The sequence below is a fragment of the Sciurus vulgaris genome (genome assembly GCF_902686455.1).
Source record: "Sciurus vulgaris genome assembly, chromosome: 14".
NCBI classification, from domain to species: Eukaryota; Metazoa; Chordata; class Mammalia; order Rodentia; family Sciuridae; genus Sciurus; species Sciurus vulgaris.
Window position 1 is genome coordinate 67,337,961 of NC_136475.1, and position 23,287 is coordinate 67,361,247.

The 23,287-nt window shown below is 36.9% G+C and overlaps 2 protein-coding genes across 6 annotated transcripts in view; one reads left to right on the forward strand and one right to left on the reverse strand.

Annotated features, from left to right (window-relative positions):
- Positions 1-205: 205 nt before the first annotated feature.
- MORN2 (MORN repeat containing 2) lies at positions 206-7,658 on the reverse strand. 4 transcript variants are annotated; one of them, XM_079109912.1, is made up of 5 exons: positions 7,425-7,650; positions 4,043-4,096; positions 3,502-3,608; positions 2,190-2,326; positions 306-554 (listed from the first exon to the last, which is right to left on the reverse strand). In XM_079109912.1, the coding sequence occupies exons 4-5, from the start codon at positions 2,324-2,326 to the stop codon at positions 452-454; spliced, it is 240 nt and encodes a 79-aa protein (XP_078966038.1). In that variant the 5' UTR covers positions 3,502-3,608; positions 4,043-4,096; positions 7,425-7,650; the 3' UTR covers positions 306-451. The 4 variants fall into 4 exon arrangements, with proteins under 4 accessions (XP_078966040.1, XP_078966038.1, XP_078966037.1 ...); XM_079109911.1 differs by lacking the exon at positions 4,043-4,096 and having other exon boundaries at positions 7,517-7,658; XM_079109913.1 differs by lacking the exon at positions 4,043-4,096 and having other exon boundaries at positions 7,425-7,444.
- Positions 7,659-7,685: 27 nt separating this feature from the next.
- Positions 7,686-23,287, forward strand: part of DHX57 (DExH-box helicase 57) — a 56,234-nt gene continuing 40,632 nt past the window's right edge. The window contains exons 1-5 of one of the 2 annotated variants that reach the window (XM_079109851.1): positions 7,686-7,837; positions 15,294-15,514; positions 20,383-20,541; positions 21,725-21,913; positions 22,284-23,119. In XM_079109851.1, coding sequence (XP_078965977.1) covers positions 15,300-15,514; positions 20,383-20,541; positions 21,725-21,913; positions 22,284-23,119 — 1,399 coding nt within the window. In that variant the 5' untranslated portion in view covers positions 7,686-7,837; positions 15,294-15,299. Of the gene's footprint in view, positions 7,838-7,878; positions 8,033-15,293; positions 15,515-20,382; positions 20,542-21,724; positions 21,914-22,283; positions 23,120-23,287 lie in introns of those variants that run through there. The other variant, XM_079109852.1, reaches the window with a different exon arrangement.

The window sequence follows — 23,287 nt, forward strand, 5'->3', positions numbered from 1 at the left end:
ACTACAGTCAGTAATAATATACTGTACACAACATTTTTGTTAAGAGGGTAAACTTCATGTAAGGCATTATCACAATATAAAAATTCAGTAGGGACCAAGTATCGGCATACTTAACAAAGGATAATGCAGAGAATTTTTTTTCTTCCAAAATAAACATGGAAGTACAAAGTAGGAGCAAAAAAGATGGCAAAATTCAGGATTGGAAATTGACTTTGCTAAGATCTGGACAGTTCTGCTATACTTATTAAAATGAGCAAACTCTGAAAAGAATCATATAATGTATTCAAAACTACATGATAATGAAAATAAAATTCAAAAATGCTAAGTGAGTGATAGTTTTATTGGCAAATTCATGCAGGTAGTGTATGAAGTCATTTCAGATGACAAATTCAGTTGCTCTGCTTACAAGTAAAAGCTTCAGTCACCACATTTAAACTTCAATGTGGAACATCTACATTTTGAACTTGAGTCTCAGGCCTGGAGCGGCTGTGAAATGGAAGTTACCACTCCATTCTAGTCCATAGATATCAGTATATTCCCCTTCACCTTCTACCCTGCAATAGGAAAAAACAAGTTTGTGTATTAATCAAGATGAAGAATGTACAGTCCAGATAGAAGACTGTCTAATATTATATCCTATGTGTGAAGCATATTTTTCCATTTTCAAATTTTGATTTAAAACACAGAATTCTGCTTTCATATTCTATGAAAAAAACACTATCCCAAACAAACACTGTCATTAAAAAAATTGTGATGTCCAAGATTTTAGGATCACATAAGCTCACTTCACATAACAACAAAACAATCAAAAAATGAAAAGTTTATATTGGTTATCTGGCTTAATTAGTTCACTTATTTATTTAACAAATATTTCTTGATCATCAGCTAGATTTCAGGTGCCATGCTCTGTGCCAGGACACTTTGGAGTGGCAAAAGTACACTCATACAAACAACAGGTTAGATTTTTCTCCTTTTATTTTTCTCCCTTTTATCAATTGGAAAAGCTAATGTGTTATCGTCACAAAATTGGGAGTCAAAATAGGTGAACACTTGTCAGTCCTCCTCAAAATATATTCATATCAGCCACTTCAAATTCTAGAAATAAGACAGCAGTATTTATAAAAGAACTTGAACTTGAACCTCCAGATAGCATGCATGGTATTCCATGTGAAGATCAAGATTGCAAAGCTGTATTCAAGTTTTATTTCACTTTTATTTTTTCTACAAGCATATTATCAGAAAGGGCAATAATGAGTATGCATCTACAATTTGAAAATTAACTAATTTTGCTCAGATTTTTAAAATTAGCCTAGTAAGGTTGGGGATGTAGCATAGTGGTAGAATACCTTCCTAGCACACACAAAGCCCTGGGTCCAATACCCAGGGCTGTAGGGGAAAAGAAAATTAGCCTACTGAAAATGTATACACGTCAGGTAAAAATGAAATAAATAATTATGAAATTAATCCCAAGGCTACTTAAAAAATCTATCAAGATATTTCAAGTGAAAATTATTGTTGGCCTAAATTTTCTCAATAGTTGCAATACGTTTTCCATTTGCAAACTGACTACAAAATAATCCTATACTAACAGAGAAGTAAAGGGAATAAATGAATAGTCTAATGAATTATAACCAAGAATGATATTCTCTTTTTGAGGCTTATGATGGTTCTAGACTCTCTTAAAATATCCCCATCCCCTAAAATAACAATTCATAGAAACTACATACATTATAAAAGAATATTTTGTAAGAACCCAGAAACCACTCCAGACGTGGGGACCTTGCATAAGAGAGTTTATTAAGCAAACAAGCAGAGTGTCTTCCTGCAGGGTAAAAATGAGAGAAAAAGAGGGAGAGAGCGCTTGCGCAAGAGACAGTGGAAAGCCAGGAGGAGAGAGAGAGAGAGAGAGAGAACGGCAGGGAAGCCATTCTTAAGCAGCGGAATTTCCCAGGCTAATAACAACGGACCAATGGTTGGCGAGGAGGTTCGTGGGCTAACAATCTGGACCAATTACTGGGTAGAAACTTTGCGGGCTAACGATCTGGGTTGTAAGCCGGCATTGGGGAGCAGAATAATGTCTGCGGTAAAATAGCAAATCTGATGCTAACACATTTAACATTAAGTAATTATAATATTTAAGCAAGTGAAGACCATTTTGGAATTATAGTAATTTTTAAATTTAAGCTTACCTGTTTTCATTGAAATTTCCAGTGTATTTTGCCCCAGTTGGGAATGTGTAAGTTCCCAATCCATGAAACATATTGTCCTTAAATTGCCCTTCATATACTGCTCCTGAAAAATGCTCAAGTTTTCCAAAACCATTCATCTGTTTGTAACAAAGAAAATGACCTCAGAAACTAAACTTCAGTTTCTCCAGAATCTTTAAAAAATATACACATATACGTCTACCATTAACTTAGTCATGATTTAGTCAACTTCGTGTCACCCTTTATTTCCACAAAAAGAGACGAATTTGCCAGGTGTAATGGTGCATGCCTACACTCCCAGCAACTTGGGAGGTGGAGGCAGGAGGGTCACAAGTTCAATACCAACCTGGGCAATCTAGTGAGACCCTGTCTTAAAATAAAAAATAAAAAGGGCTAGTATGTAGCTTAAGTGGTAGTGTACCCCTGGGTTCAATCCCTAGTACTGAAAAAAAAAAAAAAAAAAAAAAAAAAGACAAATCTATTATTGTTCTCCCTCTGTATCTATCTGTGAAGCCTACTGAACAAAATGTTCTCATGCTGGGGCATTTGAAAATATGGGAGTCCATGATGATGTATTAGGCTCCTCAAGATATCTTGAATACATCAGAAACCTTAAAGGGCCACCAGTTTAGTTGGCTCAGAAATAGTATGGCATTGTTAGCTCAGGCAATAGTAGAAAGCCATGTAGAATGTTAATTTGGATTCATGTAAACCTGAGCACAAATTCTTGTTTTATCACTTGCCAGCTGGGCAAGAAACCTGAGCCTGATTTCCCTCACTTGTAAAATAAGAGTATTAATGGTACCTATTTATGAGGTTGTTATGAGGATTAAACGAGAAAATTATTAATTGCTTTTGCTTTACTTCATGAACAGGAAATGAGAAAGATAATTATGATCCTGATTAGCCCTCTGCATGAGTTTAATATTAGGCATATGTTAACATGTTAAATATAATTATTTATTATTTTTATTGCATAGTCTACTCGTTATATGTGTTTTTTACTAATAGTGAAGTGCTTGGAATCATTCAGTCCATAGGGTTATTTATCTACCATCAGTATTAAAAATAGCAATAAACTGGGCACAGTGGTTCACACCTGTAATCCCAGATACCTGGGAGGCTGAGGCAGGAAGATCCTAAATTGGAGGCCAACTTGGGCAATTTAGTGATATCCTGCCTCAAAACAAAATATAAAAAGTCTTGGGAATGCAGCTCAGTGCTTTCCTGGCATGTGCAAGGACCTAGGGTCAAGACCAACAAACAAACAAAAAACCCAAACAACAAATAATACCTTGTCATCTTTCCAGTTTCCTGTGTAGACAATCCCATTAGGAGTGGTATGAATACCTATTCCATTTCTTTCATAAATTCCAGAAGATGTTCTTATACATTCACCATCTAAATAGGGAGAAATACAAAGATTTTAAATGGAACTTGTGTTTGACTAAATAATATAGTATTTATGTACAGGAAAATTCATAACTGCAAGCCATTTGGGTTTTTGCAGCGGGGTTGTTTAGTCTTGTTTACTTTTTTTGGCTCCCTAGTACTGAAACCAATGAGAACAGAGATAAGGCAATCCATGAACTTAGAACATCTGGTAGTCATTGAGACCCAGGACCAAAAAGACTGACAGATCTCACAGATTTCCAAGGCATGTGATCTAGACCTAATGTTGAAGTTTGATTTTAAATCTGTTCATCTATTATGATTTCTATGTTATTTTATTTGAGTTAATATCCCAATAGCAGTTTCAAAAAATGTGTCTTGTTTTCTTATTCTTAAACTATTTAATCTTCTGAATAGAAAAAGTAATTGAAATATATGCTTACCATACTTGTCTCCATTAGGAAATATAAAATTGATCTTGTACACTTCTGAAGTTGCTTTAAAAGATTTAAAAAGAGTCATGTGAGTTTAAATAATTTTGTGTTATAAAACCTATAATAAGTGAGAGTTAAGCACTACCTAAATACACTCAATTCACAATATCACAAGCATATCATGATTACTTGGTATTTTCATTGCCTCATGTAAGGTTTTGGGGAAATAAATAATTTTGACTAGATGATCTATCATTAGTTATAATAACTTTATTAATATGTAATTCGTACACCACATTAATCCTTTAAAAGTATATAATTCAATATTTTTAGTATATTGAATATATAGCCTGGTGTAACCATTACCACAATATAACTTTAGAATAATTTAATTAGCTCCCCCAAAAAACCCTATGCCCACTAGCACTCACTCACCATTCTTCTCAAAACTCCACTCCCCATTGCTCCTGGGAACCACTAATCTACTTTCTGTTTCAATGGATTTGCCTATTCATTTCTTATAAATGGAATCATTTGATATGAGGTCCTTTGTGACTGGCTTTTTTCACTTAACATGTTTTCAAGGTTCATCAGTTTGTATCAAGTACCAGAACTTTGTACTTTGTTCCTTCTTATTACCAAATACATTGTATGGAAATAACATATTTTGTTTATCCATTCATCACTTGATGAATGTTTTAAGTTGTTTCTAGTTTGAGGCATTAAGAATAATGCTGCTGTAGCTTAGTGGTAGAGCGCTTGCCTTGCATGTGTGAGTAACTGGGTTCAATCCTACACACCACATGAGAGTAAATAATTAAAATGAGGGTATTATGTCCATCTACAACTAAAGAGGTTTTTTAAAATAATAATGGTGCTATAACACTGATATACAAATTTATGTTCCACAAGAGGCAAGATGGTGATGAATATTTGATTCAGGGAAGTCCAAGTAGAGTGAGTCTGGAATGGAGAGCAAGTTTAAAAAAGGAAAAAAGAAGACCACAAGACTGAGGGGAATCTGTCTCTCTGAACCGTGGAACACTGAGTAGACTCAATGTAAAATATAAAAGAAATTTCTATTAAGATGTTAGCCAAAGTGTGGCCCATGCATCAGAATCACCTTGAATGCTTCTAAGTTCCTAGACCCCTACCTCATATCTACTGGATCTCTATGCATAGTCTTAATTTAAAAAGAAACTTAAGTGCCAACTGAGAAAGGCTGGGTTTCATCTCTAAGGAAACAGTTAACACAATAAGTTTAAGACTTTCAAATACTGTAACATCCTCAGAGATAAAGGGAGAGTATAATATCCTTGAAACAGGAACAGGCAGTTAAGAATCAATTATCTATCAAGGAAATTAATAATAAAACTGGTGAAATAATAAAACTGCTGGATAGCTGAATGCATTTAATTCAAGATTAAACTGGTAGATTAGGTTGAAATTTTTCTCAGAAAGTAGCACAAAGAAAAATTCTAAGGTAATGGAAAATAGACCCAAAATGTTTAATGCCAACTTAATAAAATTTCTAGAGTGAAAGAAAAAGCGGAGGACACAATATTTGAATAGTCAAAAACTTTGACCTGAAGAAAATGAGTGCTTAGACTGTGAATGAATACCAAACAAAACTGCACAGCTAAACAGGTTGAAGTAAAATTCAATAACAGAGAAACAAATGCCAGTTAGGTTTGGTAAACAAAAGCAAACAAAAACCAGATTACCTATAACAAAGTAAAAAGAATAAGAATCAGACTGACATCAGCAACAGTGAACACTAAAACAAAAACGTGATGTCTACATTTTTGAGGGGGAAATTATTTTGAACTCAATGTTCTATCCTCAGGAAAACTATTAATCCGAAAGGAAGGAAACTAAAAAATTTTTTGGACATGGCAGAATTCAGAGTTTAGGAGTTACACTTTGTCTTTGAAAGAAATACAAGGAAATATACTGTAACAGGGAGAAAAATGAATCCAGGAGAAAACAGGAAAACAAAAACAAAATAAGGAACAAGGCAATTAGTGAAAATGCATTTTTATTTTATTGAGAAAAATACTTGCTGTTAAGTACTATTATTTTATATCATTAGGAATTTATTATTATTATTATTATTATTATTATTATCCCTAGTCCTTTTTTGTATTTTATTTAGAGACAGGGTCATGCTAAGTTGCTTAGGGCCTCACCAAGTTGATGAGGCTGGCTTTGAACTTGTGATCCTGCATCAGCCTCCCTAGCTGCTGGGATTACAGGTGTGCCACACCCAGTTTAGGAATTTATTATTAAGAATAACTTTTAAAATAGACTATAAAATTCCGATAACAATATGGAAGTGGTGTGAGGGGTAGAGAGCAATCTTGCTGGAATTCTGACCTCGTTTAGGGGTTAAGTATAGACATCAATTACACTAAATCTTAGAAGAATATAAATTTAAGTATATTTGTTCATTCTTTGCCTGTAATTCTGATTTGGCTGTGGATAAAGGGTGAAGTGAAGAGGTATACAGAGATGTGTCTTCAAAATTTGAAGTTCCAAGGGGACAGGGACACAGAATTGCTTTCTGTATTTAATTATCTAGACTACCAGATGTCCTAAAAAGTGCTCCAGCAGCCATGGGGTACTTTATCCCTGCAATACACATCTCTTCCTTGACTGGTTAACTACCACTTATCCTGGAGCGTTGGAAAGTAGAGTGTAGTATTTAGGGGTTAATGCTCTGGCATTAGGTTACCTAGGTTTGAATTGGACTCTATCATTTACTTTGTAGTTGGACAAATTACTTAGTTATGTCTCAATTTCCTCATCCTTAAAGTAAGTAAATGAGCTAATTCATGTGAAGCACTTAGATTAGTGTCTAACTGTAGGTATTAGCCATTGTTATTGTGTAACACCAGCTCAGGAATGGCCTGTCACAAAGTCTTCTCATTTCCCCGCACTCCCCCCCCCCACTCCTTTAAGCAGCCCCCACAGTACTTAGGGCCCTATTGAAACGACGCTTTCGTATTAGAATCTCCCATCACACCCATTTCCTAGGACGGGTTAGTCAAATCTCTTTTGTCACCCTCCTGAGCTCAGTATTTAGTACTAATATGAACTATCTAGTGAATGAATGGCACTTGGGAAGCGATCATTAAATGCCTACTAAGCAGAACACTAAATGAAATCATAAAAGAAACGGAACTATTTTCAATTGCCCTTAGAAAATTCCACATTCGAAACTTTTGAATGTTGGAACGAGACCGAACCTCAGAAATCGACACCATCCGGCACCATGAAGGAAACTGAAGCCCAGAGAGGCTGGCACTCGCCTAAAGTGTCACCACAACGAATTCAGGTAGAATCAAAGTTTGAATCCCCCCACACCGCAATGTACACAGATTTGTCACACCCGGTGGGGAGTTACAGGGCCGAGTCTGGCTCACAAAAGTTCCATTCACGGGCGTCTTTCCCCGCCAGGGCCTTGGGAAGAAGCGCACTCACTTAATGGAGAGAGTTCGGAGAAACTTTCTGGACTCTGCGATTCCCTGCGGGCCGCCAGCTCTGCTGTATGGAGGGAGCAAAGCGCTACCCACCCAACACAGCTCCTGGAGCGACTCGGTTGCTAGGGAGACCGGGCAACCTCTCACCCGGAAGCGAATATTCGAGGGGCCAATCAGGAAGCGCCGGCGCTGTGCAGGCGCAGCTAAGCTGCCGCGGTGCCGCTCCAGGTGAGGTCGGTGGGGGTGGCCGAGCCCAGTTATTACCCCTGACCCTTGGGCGCCGCCTCCCGACAGCTGCCCGGGAAGCAACTCTGCTAGCCTGGTAAGATCTCCCTTTCCGCGGATCAGTGGTGTGTGTCTGTGTGCGTGGTTTGTGCGTCGCCCGGTTGTCAGTGTACCGCCGCCTCCCTGAGTGGTCATCATCGGAGGAGCATCCTGCCCCGCTGTGCCCCAGCCTGGTCTGCCTGGGACCAGAGTATCAGGACCAACCGGATCCCAGGCCCTGGCACCGGACCAGGTGGGCTGCAGCGGAGATTCTCCACGCTCAGGCTGGAGGCCGGAGAGCGAATTCAGGCTCGGAGCGGGGTTGGATTGAAGGGGCTCCTGCGCTGTTTCCTGTCTCAGTCTCCATTTCGAATCGAGTTTGGCCGTTTGGGGAGAGGGTGTTAGGGGCGAAGAAGGGCACTGTGTCTGGGTATCTAAATGGAGCTGGATGACTGATTCTGGTCAGTCAGAGATTTGCATGAGATAAAAGTGGAGTGCGTTCAGTTTTCTGTGCCCAGCTTGGGGATGCTGTACGTGGGAGTCAAACTTGGGTGTGTGAAACAAAGGATACTCTTAGAACCAAACTTAAGGTCCCTGTGTCCACGGTGAAGAAAGATGGAATCTTCCCAGGCTAGATGGAATAGAATAGTGGAATCTAAGCCTGTGGATTATACAACATATTTCCTGTTCCCTAAAAACGTCTGGGAAGAGCGATATTGGATACGACTACAGCCAGCCAGTCTTCAGTCAAATTTTTGTATGCAAAATCTCAGCTCAAGTTGTAAAGGTAACATTTTCTGGGTTGGTGTGAAACAAGTTGTTTTAAATCAGTTAAGTATCTTGCTTTTTTTCCTAATGTTTCTTAGTACACAGATTTTCCTGGACTGGGTGATTTTTGAGATGAAGTCCTGATTTATCTGTTTGATTTGTATATTCTTTCCCTTTTTTCTAAAATTTAGAAATAATAGTAATTATGAATGCATAACGTTAAGAAATTCAGTTTGTCCCATTGTTTTGATCACCTGTTAAGCTTTTAAGTTTTTGTTTTCTATATGTACTGCTGTTTTTCAGAACTTGTAGTTTGACTTCTTATACTGTTCTTGTCTACAAGGAATCTGGAGTCAGGAAATTTGTAATGATTGAGTCTTCAAATTTAGATTGGAAGGGTGTGTTAATCATGTTTTTATACTCCATATTTATGATATTTGACATCTTGAGGTCCTACCTGTCAAGGGAAAAATCCCTCTTCCAAGGCTAGCTAACAAACAACATTCCTTTTATATGCAAACCATCCTACCCAGAGTCCATACTTTCCTTTATCCAGTTTACACATCAAGCCAATATTGTCCTTCCCCGAAATCAATCTAGGACCAGGTACTGGACAACTAGGGATAGTCCTGATGTCTTCCGGAACCTATCTGCAATTATTCGAACTAACTAGTCCTCAACTGTTTGTGCTGCCTGATTTTTCCTGCAGAAGCCCCAAGAAAGGCTGTGGCCTGATAAAAGAAAAATTGGGGGATACCCTAATTTAATTACAATTAAATGGAGGATGGAGGGGGAAGGAAATAATGGAAATTAATCAGTTAACAAAAGACTGTTTATGTTGAAACCTTGACTCAAATCCCATCATGGCCAGCCACTATACTCTGTTTGTGTATAAACTTCCCAGACTGTTAACCCCAATCAGTCCATAAAAAACAACAATTACTTATCTTTGGCTCAGTAATTTTTTTTTTTTTTTTTTTTTTTTAAGTAGCGATCCCTCAGTCTTGAGAGTCTTGGCTTCACAGGCCCAGCCCTTCCCTTTGCTCCTTTCTGCCACCTGACCAAACTGCTGCCTGGCACAGCGTGCCTTCTGGTTCTAGGGGATTTATGAGTCATATTAAAGTTTTGTTTCAGTGTCATTGACCTCTCCATGTTGCCATTCGGTCATCTTTATAAATTAACAACTGGGCACAATTCAAAGAGAAGCCAAACTACCCTTAAACTTTGATTTAAGATACAAGGTGTACGGTTGGGGATATAGCTCAGTTGGTAGAGTGCCTGCCTCGCAAGCACAAGGCCCTGGGTTCAATCCCCAACACCACAAAAAAGAAGAAGAAAAAAAAAAAAGATACAAGGTGTGAGGGACTGGAGTTGTGGCTTAGTGGTAGATCACTTGTCTGGCATGGGTTCAATACTCAGGACCACATGTAAATAAATAAAATTAAACAAAAGATCCATTGGCAACTAAAAATAATTTTAAAAAAAGATACAAGGTGTGTGTGTGTGTGTGTGTGTGGATGTGAATGAGAAGTTACCCAGCGAGGATCTGTTTTGGAGTCAAATGGATTTATTCAAACCCTGATTCCAGGCTTTGCTTCTATAGTTGGTACTGTTAGACATATCACATAATTTTCTTGTTTTGATTTCCTCCTCTGTAAAAATAGAAAATTATATTTACCTGACAATGTTTTAGAGTATGAAGTACAATAATCCTACCTTTCCCTTCAATGCAGACTCATACATCCAGCTACCTTCTACACATCACATCTCCATTAGTGTCAAATCAGCCTCTCAAATGTTAACAAAGCCAGTCTGATCTCATTATATCCCCTTTAAATTCATTCCTCCCCATTATTCCTCTTCTAAGTACATGACACTATTTATCCTGTTATCTCAGGTCCCACAATCTTATCATAATCTTGATTCTTTTCTCTCATACCTCTTATGTATATTATCTACCTTTAAAATGCATTCAGAACTATGACCACTTAACTCCACTGCTTCTATCCTAGTTCAAGCCACTGTATTTTTTCTCTGTCTTGAACTACTACATCAGTTTCCTAATTGATCTCTTGGTTTTTCTTCACTCACCCCTGACTTTTTTATTTGTCAAAGAGCAGGTAGAATAATTGTTTTAAACCATAAGTCAAGCTTTTGCCCCAGCTCTCTAGTAGTGACTTCCTGTCATATTTATAATAAAATCCAAAATCCTTCCCTGGACCTGTGACCTTCCGTAATCTCTGGCCTCATCTCCTTTCCTCATTTCATACTTTTTACTACTCATTCAAACCAGCACATTGAGGACATCCTGAACTCTTGAATCTATCATTGCTTCTACTCAGAATGCTCCTTTCACAAGTATTGCATGGCTCATTCTCCCAATTTGTTCAGGTAGCCACTCAACTGTGATTCAGTGAGGCCTTAATAAACAACTACTCTATAACAGCAGCCTCAAGAGGTTTTTTTTTTTTGTTTTTGTTTTTGTTTTTGTTTTTTTTTTCTTGATAGCACCTGCTCTGGTTTGAATATTATTTGTTCACTGGAAAACTCAGATTGAATTTGGTTGCCATTTTCATGGTATTGGGAGATGGGGCCTTTGAGAGATGGTTAGGTCATTAAGAGACATTAATGCTTTTCTTGAGGGAATGGGATGATTCTCATGAGAGGAGGTTGTTATAAAACAAGGCAGCCCTTCATGTTTTCTCTCTTCCTCAAGTACCCACTTGCCCTTTTGCTTTTTCTCCATGTTATGACACAGCATGAGGCCCTCACCAGAATAGGAGTAGATGTCTTCATCATGCTCTTATACTTCCCAAACTCCAAAACTGTGAGCCAAAGTAAACCTTTATTCTTTAAAAATCCATCAGCCTCAGGTATTGTGCTAGAGGAACAAGAAACAGACTGACAGTTTTATTGTCTGTCTTACACTCTAAAGTAACCTTCATGAATTAGGAATTTTATCTTTACTGTTATATTCCCAGGGTCTGATACACAAGAAATGCTGGATGAATATTTCATTGTTCATTGTTCATATGTTCATTCATATATTTCTAGTCTATTTTGCATGATATTAACATAGCCACTCTACCTTTCTTGTGGTTCCTATTTGCATGATTCATCTTTTTCCATCCTTTCACTCTTGATTTATTTGTGTCTTTAAATTTATAGTGTCTCTCCTAGAGATAACATATAATTAGTTGGGTTTTCCCTTCCAGGATGACAAAGGAGGAGGAGGAGGAAGAGAGGAAGAGGGAGGGGGAGGGGTGGGGGAGGGGAGGGAGAAACAACAATAAGGACCAAAAGGCCATGGCCACAAAAACAAGTCCATCATTCAAAACATAGTAGAGACTACAGCTGTCAGGGACATTTCCCAAGCAAGTATCTTTGATATGCTTCCCAAGCTGTATATGAAGTTGCATTCCTGTGTGAGTTGTGCCAATCATAGCATGGTGGTTTAGGAACTGAACTCATGAACCCTGGAAAGGATGAACCCCCTCACCCCCACACCTATTTAGACCTGCTGATGCTGTCCTGTGACTTCCACAAAGCCCATGAAAGGAACTGGGTCCAATGGACTAAAGAAAAACCATTTTCTGGGGTGGGGGGGGGGATAATAAAATGGAAATCATACCTTTAAAAAACTAGATAGTTGGAATTCTTAAATCTAGCCCATCTTTTTTAATTTTTAATTTTTTTCTTTTAGTTTTTTAGTTTTAGATGGATACTATACCTTCATTTTATTTACTTATTTTTACGTGGTGCTGGGAATATAGCCCAGTGCCTCACACATGCTAGGTAAGCACTGTACCACTGAGCCACAACCCCAGCCCCCTAATATGTCTTTTGATTGCACAGTTTAATTCACTCACACTTATTATTAATAGTATAGCGGGGGTTACAGCTATCATTCCATTTTGCTTTTTGTCTCATGTCTATTTGTTCCTTTCTTCCTACTTTACTGCTTTCTTTTGCTTTTAGTCATTAAGTGAATATTTTATAATGTATTTTTAGTGATTATTCTGGGGTCTAACATATAGATCTTAATTTATTGGAATCAGCTTCAGATTTGTAGAAGCTTGATTCCAGAAATATATATAAAGATTAATCCTATATTTATTCCTTTCCCTCCTTGTGTTATTGTTTATACATATTATACCTATTAATGTTATAAACCCAACATTATACTTTATACTTATACCTGTAACATTTGTAGTCATTTTCTTAGCCCAGTATAGTAATGCTCCCACCAGTCTATTCTGTGCATATATATTACATATATATTATATTCCTATAGTTACAGCTCCAACGTTTTATCATATTATTTTATATAATTGCTTTTAAATTTTGGTACTGAGGATTGAACCCAGAAGTGCTTTACCAGTAATTTTTACTTTTATTTTTTTTTTATTTTACTAAGTTGCTGAGGCTGGCTTCAACCTTGTGAACCTCCTGCCTCAACCTCCTCGGTCCATTTACTGGGATTATACACTTGTGCCACCCAGTTGGCTTAATTGATTTTTAAATTGAGGAAAAAAGAGAAAAATATGCATTTGCATTGTTTATTTATATTTGTATACTTACCTTTACCAGTGTTCTGTTTTATCATGTGAATTTGAGTGTCCCATCTGGAAACGTGTCTTAGCTTGAAGAGCTTCCATTAGAGTTTATTATAAGGCATGTCTACAGGCAACAAATCTGTCAGTATATTTATCCAGGAAAGATTTTCTTTCTTCTTTATCTTTGAAAAAGATAGCTTTTCTAGATAAGGGTTTTTTTGTTTTGTTTTGTTTTGTTTTGTTTAGTACTTTTATATCATTACCTTCTGCTTTCCATTGTTTATGCTGAGAAATCAGCTGTCTTATTTTTACAAGAATTCCTCTTGTAAGTGATGAGTTGTTTTTCTCTTAGTCCTTTCCAGATTTTCTCCTTGACCTTGACCTTCAGAAATGTGACCTTTACTACAATGTGTCTGTGGATTTCTTTGTTTATTCTATTTGGAGTCTGTTGAGTTTCTGAATGTATAGGTTATTGTTTTCCAATAAATTTGAGAAGTTTTCTGGCACTGTTTCTTTGACCATTTGTCCTGCTCCTTCCTTTCTCTCTTTTTCTTCCGGTAACTCCAGAAGAGTATTTGGTACACTTGGTGTTATCCCACACTTCTGTGAGGCTGAGTTCTTTTTTCTCTATTCTCTGTTCTTCACTGTTAATAACTGTTTATTTTAGTTATACTTTCCTATTCCAGAATTTCTATTTGGTTCTTTTTTGTCTCTTTATTGATAATCTCAATTTTATGTGACATGGTCATTTTACCTTCCTTTACTTCTTTAATTATGCTTTATTTTTGTGAATATATATATATATATATATATTTTTTTTTTTTTTTTTGGGTGCTGGGGATCGAACCCAGGGCCTTGTGCTTACAAGGCAAGCATTCTACCGACTGAGCTTATCTCCCCAGCCTCTTGTGAATATATTTTTAATGGCTATTTTAAAGTCTTCTGTTAAATTGGACATTTTATCTCACTCATAAGCAATTTGTGCCCCACACCACTGCCTGTATAAATCATGCTTAAGTAACATAACTCTATACATATTTTTCATGGGCCATATATCATCTTAATGCTCCTTCTCAAAACTTTTTTTTTTTTTTTTTTTAATGGTGGTGCTGGGATTGAACCCTGGGCCTTGTGCATGCCAGGCAAGCACTCTACCAGCTGAGCTATATTCCCAGCACCTGAAACTAATTATTTTTGATAATATATTCTAGCAGCTCTGGATACTGGTTATTCCCTATCCAATATTTAATGTCACCTGCTTGTTCAACGTTTAGTGAATGACTGGATCATTTTAGTGAAGTCTGTTTCCCTCCCACAGTGTTAAGCTCTGATACTGTTTCTCGGGGAGATACAACTTTGGGTATGCCCAGAGTCACACTGTTAAGAACAGTAGTTTGGTAGGGCTCACTTTCTCTCTTCCTCTGACACACATAACTGTTAACCTCCTCAATTGCTGGTTGATTGCTCAGTTGTTTTCAACAATGCCTGTGGAGTAACTCCCTCTACCAATTAATCCAATCGAATTGTGGCTAAATTTGAAGCAATAGTTTCTGAGGTTCCTCTTTGATATGTTTTGAGCCCAAGAGGACACCCCAGTGATTTTATTCCATAGTTTTCCCTTACAAACTGGTTGACCTATAGTCTAAACTATGTTTCCATCACATCTTTTAATCTCCCTTTCACCACAGCCTCACTGCTTGAAAGCGCCTTTAGGTTTGTACTTCTTCAGACTTCATTGCAAATGGAGTTCCTTCCTTTGGAAACAGATTAGGGCTGTGTTCCTGATGGAGCAAATGTAAACTTTAATGTTCTTTATCAAATCATATAATGAACATATGGAAGCGTCTCTCCTCGAGTTTCTTAAATCCTGTACTAGACTTAACCAAATCATAATCTAGGACTGCAGTCAAGGCTTGTGTGTTTTGAAACTTCTCCCTGTGTTCTGATACTCATTCTTGGTTAAGAAATCTGTATCAGAGAAACTCATTAAATATTAGTTCTGAGAGGCCTGTACTTGGAAATTTTTTGTCAAGCAATTTAGCCACACTTTAAACTTCTAAACTAGTCCATTTAAAATCTGCATTTTCCTTTATTTTTTCAAAATAAGCTATATGTCATAACTTTGACAAAGAAAGAATTTTTACACTTGCCTGGTTTTATGATGCCTATATTATTCGTTTTCTCTTTCAGGTGAAAATGAGTTCTTCAGTAAGAAGAAAAGGCAAGCCAGGCAAAGGAGGTGGAAAAGGATCTTCTAAAGGAGGAAGAGGAAGCAGGAGTCATACTAATAAATCTCATGGAAGTGGTGGCAGTGGCGGCAGTGGTGGTGGTGGCAACAGAAAGGCCTCAAGTAGAATTTGGGATGATGGAGATGACTTTTGTATCTTCAGTGAGTCAAGGCGCTCATCCAGGTCATTATACTCTTGAATGTTCAGAAATGGAAGCAGTTTCAATACTAATGTGTGGGACAACAGATGGCTGATGGGTGGAGGGGAGGAAAGCCAAGTAATTCTGGTCAAGTTAATTGTTCTTATTTTAAAACATGGCAGTCCTCCTCTTTGTAACCTTTCTGAACCTTGTTGGAGGTTTTTGTTGATGTTAAGCATGTGTAGGTTGAACTCTAAAGTTAACATTACACTTGTGTGACATTGTGAATTGAGTATAATACTGCTCTTAAACTCAATGTTACTGGGAGAGTAAATCCCAGAAAAGGTTAAAATTGGGCTGGAATTATGGCTCAGTGGTAGAGCACTTGCCTTGCATGTGTGAGGCACTGGGTTTGATTCTTAGCACCACATATAAGTAAATGAATAAAGATCTATCAACATCTTAAAAATTATATTTAAAAAAAGAAGATTAAAATCATAAAAATTCTTTTCAATATTCTATAGGTATCATAGGTTGATGTTAAAGTCAAATAACTCAAAATGCAACCTGATTGTACTTTCTTATTGATGAGTTACGTATTTTCCAATCAGATCAGCCATCGCCTGATGATATTGCATGTGGTAACTAGTAACAGTTACCATATTCAGTCTTCTCTCATAGTAATTTTTTTTCAGACCCCAAGACCTGGCTCATGCTAGGCAAGTGTTTCCACTGAACTATATTCCCCAGCCCTTTTTATTATGAGACAAATCTCACTTAGTTGTCCAGGCTGACCTTGAATTTGGGATTCTCCTGCCTCAGCCTCTTGTGTTGCTGGGATTGTAGGTGTGAGCCACTGCACGTGGCTCACATTCAGCATTTAACCAGTGACTATGGGAATTCTGGTAATTCTAATGAGTATTTAGTGAGAGCAAAGATTTTGCTAGTATATATTATATGGTATAAATATAAAATTCTTATTGTCTCCCAAAGCATACTGTGAATTATTTGGGGGATTTTTAGCAATGGAAAGATTTCTTTAAAACTATGTATATAAACACACATATATACACTTGTGGGAATAACTCTCACCTAAATATTAGTTAGAAGGAATGTAAGTGATTACTAGAGTTTATATGGGTTGTACATGCTTTTAACTTACATGACTTCAACTATGTGCATTCAGAAAAAAAGAAAAAGAAACATAGCATTTAAATAATTTGAACTTACTACTAAATGAATATGGGTCCCACACTGAGCTAGATATGGAGAGAAAAATCTGGTATTCCGTGGGTCAGTCTCAAGTGCTTATAGAAGTTCAAGCCCCTTACTGCACTGAGTATGTGATTGTAGGGTATAAATATATGGTCTGGGCTGGAGTTGTAGCTCAGTGGTGGAGGACTCGCCTAGCACATGTGAGGCATTGGGTTTAATTCTCAGCACCACATAAAAATAAATAAGTAAAGGGCTGGGGAGATAGCTCAGTTGGTAGAGTGCTTGCCTGGCAAGCACAAGGCCCTGGGTTCAATCCCCAGCACCGCAAAAAAATAAATAAATAAAAATAAATAAATAAATAAATAAGTAAAATAAAGATTAAGATGTGTCCATGTACAACTAAAAATATTTTTAAAATAAATAAATACATATATGTTCTTCATATTTGGTCCCTAAAATAACTAAATACTTCATCTGGTATTCTTCCAAAGAATCTACATGTTTTTACATTCTTTTTTTTTTTTTTAAAGGTCATTTGGATATGTTGTGGAACAACCTGTATCTCAAACTTTTAAGACTCAACTTTTGAATTAATTGCAGCTATGATACTTAGAGCCTAAAATGTTCATTCATTCAGCAAATATTTCCTGAGTGCCTACTATGTACCAGGCACTGTTTTAGGGCTGACAATTATAGCAGTGAGTAAATTATTGTATTTATCCTAATTTAAAAACGTTTGAAGTAAATCATAAATATATAACATATCATGTATTAAATGCTATGGAGAAAAATAAAGGAGGGTAATTATGTATATAAAAAGCCCAAGTAGAGTCACTATTTGATATAGAAGGCCTTTCTGGAAGGGTGCCATTTGAACAAGGACCAGAAGAAAGTTCAAAGGTAAGCCTTGAAGCTGTCTGAGGAAAAATATTCAAGGCAGAGGGAACAGCAAATGCAAAGTCCTTGAGGCAGGAATATGCTGGGACTTCCTAGGAAATGGCAAAGAAACCTTGTGGTTAGAGTGAGTGGGCAAGAAGCAGAGTGGTCATTCAGTTAGCTCAGAGAGGCTGGACTGTACAGGACCTGTAGGCCATTATAAGGACTTTGACTTTTGCTTTGAATAAGGTAGAAACCATTGGAAGGCTTGGGGCAAGGGTGTGTGACATTATTAGTCACTTTGACCACAGTTACTGCTGTCAGTATATGCCTTTATGTAAATAAAAAAGTGGTACCCCTTCTTTTGGGCAGTTACAGCTATACACCTGGATATATGGCTTGGAAACAGAGCATGGATGGCCTTGTAGCTGTTGCTGTCCCCACATCTGTCCCCCTTCTTCCATCCGTGCCAGGAGATTTTGTGCAGTGTGTACTCTGTGCAACCATCCTCAATAGCCTCAACTCAGATGGGCAATAGCTGTAGGGAGATAAGCAGTCAAGGGAGGATTTTGTTTAGTTCGATTTGTTAAGCTGGTAAACATTATATAGCATATCTGTATGCTGGTAGGAATGATCCAAAGGAAAGTAAAGAACTGATGATGTAGGAAAGGGAATTAGTGTTGGAATGATTCCCATGAGATTAAAGATTAAAGTTTGGGATATAGAGTCCAAATAGAAGGTTGAACTTCAAGATCAAGGATAGTTCATCCTTATTAACAGGAAGGAAGTTGAACGGTATACAAATATGTGGGTGATGAGATAGAAGCATGTGAAACTTCTCCCCCATCTCCTTTTTACTAATCATGAGGAAATAATCAGACAAATCCAAATTAGGAGAATTGCTACAAAACAGCTGGCCTGAGCTCTTCCAAAAAAGTGTCAGGAAATAGGCAGGGGAACTGTTCTAAATTAAAGGAGTTTGAAAAAATGATAACTAAGTTTTTTATTGTTTATTCAATCAAAAAATCTATAAAGGACATGATAGAAACAATTAGGATGTTTAAATACACTCTGTATATTAGGTACCATATTATTGTATCAGTCTAAAAGACCTTGAAAGCAATAATGGTGTTCTGTTGTTGGTTTTTTGTTTGTTTGTTTGATACCAGGGATTGAACCTAGGGGTGCTGAACCATTGAGCCACATCCTCGGCTTGTTTTACTTTTTATTTTGAGACAGCGTTTTGCTAAGTTGCTGAGGTTGGCTTTGAACTTGCCATCCTCCTACCTCAGATTCCTGAGCTACTGGGTTTGCACGTGTGTGCTATTGCACCTGGTAATAATAGTGTTCTTTATTTAGGAGTGTATTTTGCATGGACATGGTAGCACATGCCCACAATCCCAGCAGCTCAAGGCTGAGGCAGGAGGATTGCAAGTTTAAAGCCAGCCTCAGCAACTTAGTGAGGACCTAAGCAACTTAGTGAGGCCTTGTCTCAAAATAAAATATAAAATGAGCTGGGGGTGTGGCTCAGTAATTGAGCACCTCTGAGTTCAATTCCTGGTACCAAAAAAAAAAAAAAAAAGTATTTTGATTCTTAGGAAATATATGCTTAAGTATTTAGTGGTGAATATGTTGTCTGCAGATGCTTCATCAGTGTATGTATTTATATAGATAAAGGAAGTTGCATATAGGCATGTATGTACAAAGAGTAAGAGAGTACATATTGGTCTGCAGGTGCACATATCTGCATGACAAATGGCAACTGAAGCCAAATTTAAAAAGGTAATCATTAATATATGTTTAAAATTTTTCGAAGTAAAAAACTGGGGAAGTGATGGATTTGGGGTTGTACTTCTTTTTAGAAGTTGTAACTAAGTGGTTAAAAGCAACAGTCAATTCTATTTTCTCCCTTGCTACCCAGTTTTGCAAGTGTAAGTGTGTAGTTCTTTCCAAAGTCTCATTAATGTGTTGGATTTTAACTAGAGAAATTTTCTTCTATTTCCCCTAGATTTGTGAAAATTTATAATGAAGCATGCTAAATTTTTAAAAACGAATAAAGCTTAATGTTAGAATATATTGTTTTGAATATTAAAAAGAGTCCCTAAAACAATCTTGAATTCTAACAATGAAAGATTGGTGAAATAAATTCAATAATCTACATCTATATATAATCATTTAAAAATATATCGGAAACACAGTGGTAGAGCATTTGCCCAGTATGTGCTCGACCCTGGATCTGATCCCCAGCACCACAAAAATAGATAGAGAGATAGAGAGGTAGGTTGATTGATTGATTAAATTACATTATAGGAAATATTTAATTTTAGGGAAATGTCAGTGATATTTTCATAAGTAAATAAAGTCAATTTAAAGTTATGCTATGTAACTTTAAACAAATACATATTAAAAGAGTGATATAATTTAGGGACTTTTGTTTTGTCCTTTATTTACCTTTCTGTAGTGAACATGTATTATTTTTATAATCAAGAAACAATGATAATTTGGGTATTTAAAAAATAGGGTCTAATATTCACATGTGGGATGGGAGTCAATTGTTTTCAGATTGGATACCTAATGTAAATTGAAATAAATACTCTTTGTGTGTATTGTCTTTCTTTTTAAAGCACTCTAGTTAGGGGTAGTCAACATTAACATTGCTTCCTCCAGGGAATTCTTGAGTTAGACCAAATTTAATGATTAAGGATCTGATCGTTTTGTTTTGTTTTGTTTTGTTTTTTTGAGCAGTTCGAATATTTGGGAACTCTGAGGACAGAGTTCTGACCACAATAAAGTGTATAATTTTGATTTGTGTTGTTTGCAGACCTAACAACAGTAGTGCAAGCAAGGGAGAAGCACGCCCTAAATGGAAGCCCAAAGCCAAAGTGCCCCTTCAGACTCTCCATATGACCTCTGAGAATCAAGAGAAAGTAAAAGCTCTTCTGCGAGACCTGCAAGAACAAGATGCAGATGCTGGATCTGAGTAAATTATTTTATTTGAGTAAATTATTATATTAAGGAAGACATATTGGCAATGTGAACACCCTGTACATCTTTGGAATACTGTATCAATACTGTTGTGGCCATATAATTAGTTGAAAGTAAGACAAGAGAAATACAAGAATAATTACTCAGCCATAGTTTTAGAGTGAGTTTGTTTTGCACCATTGTGAATAATGATACAAATCACCTTTTTATCGTCATTTTTCCCTGGGACAGTGTTAATATGAGTTCAGTGATTGCTTTATCCAGAACCTTTCAAATAAAACCTTATAACAGGGCTGGGGAGATAGCTCAGTCAGTAGAGTGCTTGCCTTGTAAGCACAAGGCCCTGGGTTCGATCCCCAGCACCACAAAAAAAAAAAAAAAAAAAAAAAAACTTATAACAAGAAAGTAGAAATATTATTATTCTAGGAGCAAATATTGAGTTGATCAGATGAGTCTTAAGGTTATGCTGGTCATGCCCATCTACTTAAGTGAAACAGCTTTTATACTCTTTAATTATTTCCCCTTCATCTCTCCATTGCATTTTGGTTCTTTTGTCTTATGATTTCAGTGGAGGAGTTAATTCTTTATTTCTAGTAAATGTACTAGAATTCATGAGTGATTAGTCATGAACAGATAGATTTCCATCTATCTACAAATGTTTTTATCTGCTTCAGATTTAGGAAAGGAGATTATGCAGTAAAGCAAAAAATGAAGACAGTATGAATGAGAAGAGAAGATGGCTGTGATTTCTGGTTTCTGTGGTTGAGAACATAGGCTTTGGGTTTAAACTGCTATTAGTAAAATCTCTAGTTTTTTTTTCTTACCTTTCGTAAGAAAAAAACCTTTCGTATTTATTAACCTTTCGTATTTATTAACCCTCTCAAGTTTTAGTTGATCATCTGACAAACAGGGATCAGTATCTGGCAGGGCTATTGGGAAAAGTAGAAGAGTTAGTACATAAAAAGCACTTAATATAATATCTGGCATGTAATGAATGCCTGCTAAATGTTAATTGCCAAGATATAAATGAATAGTTCAATAAAAGATTAAATCAGCAATTGAAGAGTAGTTAGGATTCTGTCCTTGGCTCCTTGAATTAAATTCTTAAACCCTTACTAAATTTCTCTTTGAAGTAAGTAAAATTAGTATCTAATACATGAAAATGTTACCTTTGCCAGAAGAGGAGTTTCTGGGGAGGAGGAAGATGATGAGCCTGATTATCGTGACGATGAGCAGTACTGGTCAGCTGGACAAGAACCTTGCCTTGTTCCGGACTCTGATCCTTTGGAATATGCAGGCTCAGGCCCAGTTGAGTCTCATATTCCAGAATTTACAGTCTCACCATTTGCAGTGCAAAAACTTTCCAGGTGATTGCTTTTTGTTATTTGCGGGAGTTGGGAGATAATTAGGGGCCAACTGAAACCATGTTATAAACCCAACTACTTTTCCTTGTGTCCTTTTCTATTGTGTGGTTTCCAGCAGAGCCTGATATGCCTAATATTCTATATTTTAGGATAGGGGATTAGTATTCTCAGGGATACCCTTTCAAAACACAGAGGCCCTACATATGTGTAGTCATAACTTCTTATATTTGTTTTTTGTTTTTTTGTGATGCTGGGGATTGAACCCAGGGCCTTCCCCAGCCCATCATATCTTCTTATAAGTATATTTAAATGAATTTCACTTAAGTGATGTAATATTACTTTTTACATGTCACTTTTGTTTTGCCCTTGGCAGGTACGGCTTCAACATTGAACGCTGTCAAGCAGCCCTAAGGGTTTGTGATGGAGATTTGGGGGCATCACTAGAGCACCTACTCACCCAGTGTTTTTCAGAGACATTTGGAGAAAGGATGAAAATCCCTGAGTCAGTTGGCCATGTAAGCTTGGATGAATGTATGGAGCAGCGACAAGAAGAGGCACTTGCTCTCAAGTCAATTTGTGGAGAAAAATTTATAGAAAGAATTCAGAACAGGGTCTGGACCATTGGATTGGAACTGGAGTATCTAACAAGTAAATTCTGCAAATCCAAGGAAAAGGATAGCAAAAATGTGCAAGAGACAGTACCTGAAACCTGTAAATTTTACCTAAAAGGAAATTGTAAATTTGGATCAAAATGCAAATTCAAACATGAAGTGCCCCCAAATCAAATTGTTGGAAGAGCAGAAAGAATTGTAGATGATTCTCATCTTAATGCTAATGAAGATGCATCTTTTTTATATGAGCTTGAAATTCGATTTTCTAAAGACCACAAATACCCCTACCAAGCTCCCCTTGTGGCATTTTATTCCACCAATGAGAATCTACCTCTAGCTTGTCGTTTACATATTTCCGAGTTCCTTTATGGCAAAGCCTTGACATTTTCAGAAACTTCAGAACCTGTTGTATATTCTTTGATAACCCTTTTAGAGGAAGAATCAGAAATTGTCAAATTACTAACAAATACTCATCACAAGTACAGTGTCCCACCTGTGAACTTTCTGCCAGTATCCTCTGGGACCAAAATAAATAATCCTGCCTGTCGTAAACCAGTGATTCCAAATCATTCTTTTGTTTCAAGTCAGATTCCAGAAGGTATGTAAGAATGTGTTCTTGGTGGAGGGGGGAGTATTCAGAATGATGGATTAGAAATCAAAACTTTTGAGAATAGTTTGGGATCTTTCCCAGTGATCATGGGCAAGTCATTCAGTCCTGTGGGCAAAAAGCACAAGAATCCCCTGAAGTACAATTGTGCCTAACTTT

Bases quoted from the DNA above. Each gene is read 5' to 3' on its own strand.
- MORN2 (XM_079109914.1), bottom strand. From the start codon at position 2,326: ATGAATGGTTTTGGAAAACTTGAGCATTTTTCAGGAGCAGTATATGAA. The intron at 555-2,189 runs GTAAGCTTAAAT...TTCCTATTGCAG, and splicing joins GGAAATTTCAATGAAAACAG to GGTAGAAGGTGAAGGGGAAT.